This window comes from Plasmodium reichenowi, chromosome 13 (assembly GCF_001601855.1).
Source record: "Plasmodium reichenowi strain SY57 chromosome 13, whole genome shotgun sequence".
Taxonomy (NCBI): domain Eukaryota; phylum Apicomplexa; class Aconoidasida; order Haemosporida; family Plasmodiidae; genus Plasmodium; species Plasmodium reichenowi.
In genome coordinates, this window is record NC_033658.1 from 106,487 (window position 1) to 114,273 (window position 7,787).

The following is a 7,787-nucleotide window of genomic DNA, read 5'->3' on the forward strand; positions in this document are numbered from 1 at the left end:
AAAAAAAAAAAAAAAAAATGGTGAAAAATTTTTTTTTTTTTTTTTTTTTTTTTTTTTAGATTATAATAAGGAAATGTATTATACATATATATAATTATATTTTTTTTTTCCCTTTATATTTGGTGTAATGGTATGCACAATATATAAAAATGTATATTATATATATATATAATTATATAAATACATTTAATACATATAGCAACAAGCAATGCTATATAAATAAATAGATAAATATTACATACATATATATATTTATATATATGTTTTTTTTTTTTTTTTTATAAGGGAAAAATTTATAAAATTATTTTGTAATTTTTTTTTTGTTCAAGTTATTATACAAATTGTGATTACTAAAAAATGAAGTATGCACTATAATAGAAGATATTATATAAGAGAAATATAAAGTAAAATAAAATAATTATAAATCATAGGATTCTACATCTATAAATAAAAATTTATATTATTAAAAAAAATTCATTATGTATAATAATTTTTTTATTATCCTTATATTTCATATATTGTAAAAAAATAAAATAATAATATATATGTATTATACATATTTTTTTGTTTCTTTTTTTTTTTTTTTTTTTGTTAAAATATAAAAAAATATGCTTCTATGTAGTAAAAATTGTGAAGAAATCTACCATAATGTAATAAACACATTGTTAGATGATATTAAGAATTTCCAAGTAGATGAGAAATATTATTTCCTTATAAAACAAAAACAATTAGAATCTCCCTTTTTTTCATTATGTAAAATCAATTTCAGAGATGATTCCATAATAGTTAATACAAATAATGATACCAAAGAAGATGAAGCGTTTAACTTAATATTTCATAATAAAAAAATATTAGATAAGAAAAAAAAAAAAAAAGAAAAAGAAGAGGGACTAATAAAAAATTTAACAACATGTGATACTATTATTCAAGATGAAGAATTTATAGAGAAGTTGTCAAGTTTATTAAAATTAAATCATGATACAAATATAATTATTGAAAATAAGAAAAATTTGGATACATTATATAAATATTATTCATTTTATGATGATACATTTAATACAAGTTGTTTTTATATACAGGATGATTATGATCTTTTCTTAAGCAAACATGTTAACGGCCTATATATTTTATCTATTTGTAAATATAGTAATATATTACAAAATATTTTAAGTGACCTTATAAATATGAATAATGATAAATATAATTTAAAAGATATTATTAAACAATATGTACAAATTATATATGATCCTAGACTAATTAATGCTGATACGTCAGGAAAAAGAAAAACAAAAACAATATTCATAAATGATGACATGACTATACTAAATATTATTTATAAAAATAATATTTATAAAATCAAATCAAAAATTAAAGGATATTATTATGATATTAATCAAAATATTGTTCATAATCCTTATTTACTATTTTATAATACACAAGATGAAGGATGGCTAATTATCGTAAAAAATAAAAATACGGATTTAACCAAGTTTGTTCAAACAACGGATTATTACAATAAAAAAAAATTATCTATTGAACAATATGATGAACTTATAAAAAAAATAAAATAAAATAAAATAATAATATAAAATAATATGATGTAATAAAATAATTATTAAATTAATAGTGTATTTATTATATATACACGTATACCTATTTTCTTATTACTGTTCTTTGTTTCTATATGAAATAATTAAAATGCACAAATAGTATTCCTTAATTTATTGTATTGTATTATAATATAATATTTTCTTCTTTTTGTCATGGTTCTTTTTGAAATCCTTTAAGGTTATACTTCAATATAATAATTAAAAAGAAAAAAAAAAGAAAAAAAGAAAAAAAGAAAAGAACCTATAATACGGACACTTGCATATTCTACATATGCTTACACAAAATATTACATTTATGTCTCATTTTTATATTTATTATTATTTTTTTTCTTTTTGAACACTTGGAAAATGTGAAATTTTTTTTGGGTTTTTTTTTTTTTCAAAATAAAAAAACAAATATAAGAAAAAATTAAACATATATATATAAATATATAAATATATATATATATATATAAACTTATGGTAGGTATAAATATGAATAATTATATCAACAAATAATAAGGAATGATAAAAATAATATATAATATATACATTAATAATTAAAAAATATATGTAAAATTATATACATATATATATATATATATATATATATATATATATTATATAATCATTATCCATATGCGAATTTAAAAAACGTCCTATTTGAAGGGAAAAAAAAAATAATAAAATAAATTAAATTATAATAAATTATAATAAATTATAATAAATTATAATAAATTATGATAAATTATAATAAATTATGATAAATTATAATAAATAAATATTTACTCATAAAATATGAAGCAATAATTTTAATTAATATTATTATTATTATATTTAAAACGTTTACATATTTATATATTATCAGTAAAATATATAATTTATTCTTTTCATTTTATTTAATATATATTCATCCATTTTTAATAATTTAAATTATCATCACAAAAATTAATTATATTTATCAATCTGTTTTTGTTCATAATTTAATATTCCTTCATTTTTTTTTTTTTTTTTTTTCCATATGGACAATATCATTATTAAATTTATTATCACTTGTTTTGTCTTTACAGTTCTTCAAAAATATAGGCTTTTCTTTTTCATTATATTCATAACAACTATCTTCTACATTGTTGTGAGTATATGAAATATTTTTACCGGTAAAAAATTCTATATCCTTACCAAATGTATTAGGATCTTTATTCCTGATACTATGTGTATCATCCTTATAATACTTAAAGCATTTATCATAATTTTTATCTTCAGTATAATCACTTTTAAAGGGTTCATATGTATTATTACTAATATAACTCTCATTATTAAAACTAGTAACATCACTATCTTTTCTTTCTCTTTCTTTTAATAAATGTTCTTCTTCAATATTACTATTCATATAACAATCAACAAGTTTCTCTTCCTTCAAAGTATCATGATTATATCGATATTTTTCATCCTCCTTATCATACACACTATCTGATTCCTTATTATGGAAATTACATATGTTATCTCCAAATTCGTTGTAATTTAGTTCGTTACTCAATATTTTGGAGACATTCATATTAAAATCATTCTTAATATAATCATCCACATGAATATCACTCACATTATTATTGCTACTACGATTACTACGACTACGACTACTACTACTACAACTACGACTACTACGACTACTACGACTACTACGACTACTGCGACTACTATTTTTATTATTGTTGTTATTATTTATGTTATTATCATTTTTTTCATCTTCTTTAGGAATATCCCCTTCTTCCTTTTTAATCGATTCATTATTCTTTTTTGCTGAAGGCAATATATAAGATGCTACCTTGGATAACCAACAATTTTCACTTTCCACGTTATTAATTTCTTTATCTTTATTATTTTTATCAAACGAATTATATTCTACTTCATTGGTATCATTTTGTTTTTGTCCCTTCAACTTGTCTGCACTATTTTCTAATGAACTTATGTAAGAAATCGAATGACTATGTTCTTTTATATGTGCATATATTTCTTCGTTCATATTTCCATTCGTGCTATTACTATTATTATTAATATCATCATATGTATTAATTATGGGTGCTATAATCTGTTCTTTACCCTTAACAGTAGAAATGTTATCATTTATTAAATTATTACTAATATTATCATCACTATTTAATTTATTATCATCACTATTTAATTTATTATCACCACTATTTAATTTATTATCATCATTATGTAATATTTTTTTCTCTGGTAAATCCATATACTCCTCATCCTTATTATTCTTCTCATCAGCCACAATTTTTACAAATGCTTGTTCCTTTTTGCTCTCAACCTTGGAATTCCTTTTTTTGTCCTTTTTGTTTATACCCTTCACACTTTTCTTACCTTCATTAGTCTGTTCTTTCTTTTTCTTTTTTTTCTTTTTTTTCCTTTTATGACTCGTAGCACTACCACTATAGGTTGTACTACTACAATTACTACTTATATTATTTATGTTTGCATTATTTTTTTTATTTAAAGATATATCACAATTTTCCTTTTCATGATTTTGAAAGGATTCATTATCTTCAATATGAATATTATTATTATTATTATTATCTTCATTATTTAATAGTATTAAATCCTTGATATAATTCTCTTGTTGATTTTTATTTTTATTAACATGAACATTTTTTATATCTGATTCATTATTATTATTACTACAACAACTACTACTATTACTGTTATTTATATTGTTATTATTACCATCAGTAGTTTTATTTTGTGAACCTTTTATGTTGGCTGTTTTTAAGCTACCGCATTTTTTTCTTTTCTTTGAAGAGAAATTTTGTTCTTCACTTTTTACATCACAATAATTTTTATTATTATTATTGTTATTATTGTTATTATTGTTATTATTGTTATTATTATTGTTATTATTGTTATTGTTATTATTATTATTGTTATTATTGTTATTATTATTATTATTGTTATTATTATTATTATTATTATTATTGTTATTATTATTATTGTTATTATTGTTTTTATTATCATCATCATTATTATCATTATTATCATTATTATTTGTATTGTCCATGTTTGCTTTATTTTCTACAACATCATCTTTACTTTTATTACTTATTTTTTTCTTTTTATTATTTGAAGCATTTCTTCTTGGAGTCTTGACTTGAGCAAAAATACTTGCATAGTTCCTTTTGATATCCTTAAAGGATAAATTACTATCATTATAATTAAACGTGGCGAAATTCGAAAAGCTATTTCTATAAATATTATTTTTATTTTTTAGAACTTTAGTTTCTTCTTTATTATCAAAACTTGTGTCATTTGTATTCATGATATTAAAATGATTAGTGGACGACTTATCATTATTATTATTAAGATCATCATCAGTATTTTTATTAAAAGTTTCTTTTTTACTATCGTTTACATTACTTAATGGTGTATGCCGTTTTAACACATTTCCATCCTGTTCATTATTATGACTATCATTATTATGATTATCAATATTATGACTATGATTATTATGATTATAATTATTATAACTATCATTATTATGACTATCTTTATTATAACTATCATTATTATAACTATCATTATTATAACTATCATTATTATAACTATCATTATTATTATTATTATTTAACATAACATTTTTGTTGTAATCATTTATATTATTATTTGCATGGTTATTATTCACAGTATCATTCATACGATCATACTTTTTATCATCCCTTTTTTCATCCATCATATCATCCATTTTTTCATTCATATCATCATTAATATTTTCATCATCCCCTTCTCTTTCTTTTTTCTTTTTTCTTTCTTGTTGATGTAAACAATTATATTCATTATTCCAACAATCATGTCTTCGAAAAAAAGAAAATGGTTCTTCACATGCTATTTTCTTACCATCATTATGATCCGTATGATATTCTATATAAATAAATATCAAAGCTTTTTGTAAAAAGGAAACTAAAGCACCACTAGGTAATTTATCTCCATGACTCATATAATATGGATTCTTACAAATATTTCCTTCATTGAAAAAAGAAAAAGAAGTATGTACAAATCCGTTTTCTACTAAATATCGATATACCAATAAATTTACTTCATCAGATGATAAATGTATTTTCATTTTATTTTTTTATATATATAAATATATATATGATAAAATATATTATATATTTTATAACTATTATTCTTCTAATTATTATAAAATAAAAAAAAATAAGCTTTTATATATTATTATATATATAAATAAATATAAACATAATTAACCACAAATCAATCAATATTATAAACATAATATATATATATATATTAAATATGTATTAAATATATATATAATTGTATAAAATATTATAAAATTTATTTTATATTTCATAATAAAAATTTAAAATAAAATATATATAAAATATATGTATATATATATATATATATTTTTTTTTTTTTTTTTCTAGATATATAAAAAATTGATATATAATAATATATAAAAAAAAAGCCCTTATTTTTTTAATATATATATTAAAAATATATTATATATATATGTATATATATATATGCATTATTAAAGCGTTTTTTTTTTTTTTTTTTTTTTTTTTTTCTTTTTTTTTAAAAAAAAAACTTAAAATTCTACATATATAATAAATATATTTTATATTATATAAAATAATATATATATTTATTTATAGCATATTCAATTTTATTGCATATTTCCCTTATTAAAAAGAAATATATTATTATATACATATAATATTTATCGAAATAAAAATTGGATGGAGATTTGTTTAAAGTTAAAATATATATATATAATTAACAAAATGATACAAGGAAATTAATGAATATGTTTATATATAATATATATATATATATATAATGAATTATTTATTTTGTTTTATTTTTTTTAATAAATCAAAGTATATCTATCTATATATATATATATATATATATATATATATATATATTTATTTATTTATTTATTTCTCTATCATTATATATAAAATATAACATAAAAAAATATTTTGGTATCAATTAATATATTTTTTATATTTTTAAATTAAATTTTTTTTTTTTTTTCCATTTCAACAATAATTCCCTTTTCATTTTATTTTTTTATTAGAAAAAGAAAAAGGTGAAAGGGATTCCTCAATCCTTATAGTAATATAATCTTATGAGAAAACAACTTTATTATATATATATATATATATTATATAGCTGTTTTAAAATATGCCTTAATAAGATAATAATTCCTATATTATTAAATTTTACATATTTAAATAAATCCCTTTTTTTTTCTTTACCATCCATATATTTATATAATATATATAATATCTTTTCATATATATTTTATTTTCCTTTATTACAATTTGAAGAAGAAGAAAAAAAAAAAAAAAAAAAAAAACCAGAATATATGATTCACATAATATTTTAACCATTAAACAAATATAATTTTTAATGTAATTTTATATGCAATTTATATAAGGCATATTAGAACGTATAAGTTTTTTTTATACTTTTTTATTGATTATAAAATTAAAAAACAAATCTTAAAAATTTATATATATTTTAATAAATAAATATATTCACATGTATAAATATATATATATATATATATATATATATATATATTTATATATTTATATGTATAAATTCTTACTATATATAACACATTTGAATATATAAAATATGAATATATTAAAAAGGAAAAAAAATGTCGGAATATGGTATATGCATAAGATTAAAAATGACGAATGGGTATAAATATGGATAAAAAAAAAAAAATAATTATATATATATATATATATATATATATAATTATTTATTTATTTGTTCATTTTATAAACCTTTTTAGAATATTCTTTTTTAAAAAATAGTGCAAGTAAGGTCTATATCTATTAATTTTTACTTGTTGCTCATCGAAGATTCCATTGAGTTTTTCGTTATCTTGCGATAAAAGCAGTCCGTTGGCTGCTTGTTCATTAACAATCTGTAAAATATATATGAACATAAAAATATAAACATAAATGAATAAATAAATAAATAAATAAATAAATAAATAAATAAATATATAAATAAATATATAAATATATATATAACATTTCAATATACACATTTGATACATATTGATATGCATATCTTATGATATAAATATTATATATATATTTTTTTTTTTTTTTTTTTTTTTTTTTTTTTTTTTTTTTTTTTTTTTTTTCC

At 17.5% G+C, this 7,787-nt stretch overlaps 3 protein-coding genes across 3 annotated transcripts in view; 1 reads left to right on the forward strand and 2 right to left on the reverse strand.

The window, feature by feature from the left end:
- Window positions 1-608: 608 nt before the first annotated feature.
- On the forward strand, window positions 609-1,571 carry PRSY57_1302300 (hypothetical protein; the record flags this gene model as incomplete). The annotated part of the gene is made up of 1 exon (XM_012908960.2): window positions 609-1,571. The coding sequence occupies one exon, from the start codon at window positions 609-611 to the stop codon at window positions 1,569-1,571; it is 963 nt and encodes a 320-aa protein (XP_012764414.1).
- Window positions 1,572-2,583: 1,012 nt separating this feature from the next.
- Window positions 2,584-5,709, reverse strand: PRSY57_1302400 (hypothetical protein; the record flags this gene model as incomplete). Its single annotated transcript, XM_012908961.2, has 1 exon — window positions 2,584-5,709. One exon carries the CDS (start codon window positions 5,707-5,709, stop codon window positions 2,584-2,586), a length of 3,126 nt encoding a protein of 1,041 aa, XP_012764415.2.
- Window positions 5,710-7,404: 1,695 nt separating this feature from the next.
- Window positions 7,405-7,787, reverse strand: part of PRSY57_1302500 (sodium/hydrogen exchanger, Na+, H+ antiporter) — a gene marked incomplete at both ends in the record, with an annotated part of 6,696 nt that continues 6,313 nt past the window's right edge. Inside the window, one exon of the mRNA XM_012908962.2 lies at window positions 7,405-7,560. Within this exon, the coding sequence (XP_012764416.2) occupies window positions 7,405-7,560 (156 nt within the window). The remainder of the gene's footprint in view (window positions 7,561-7,787) is intronic.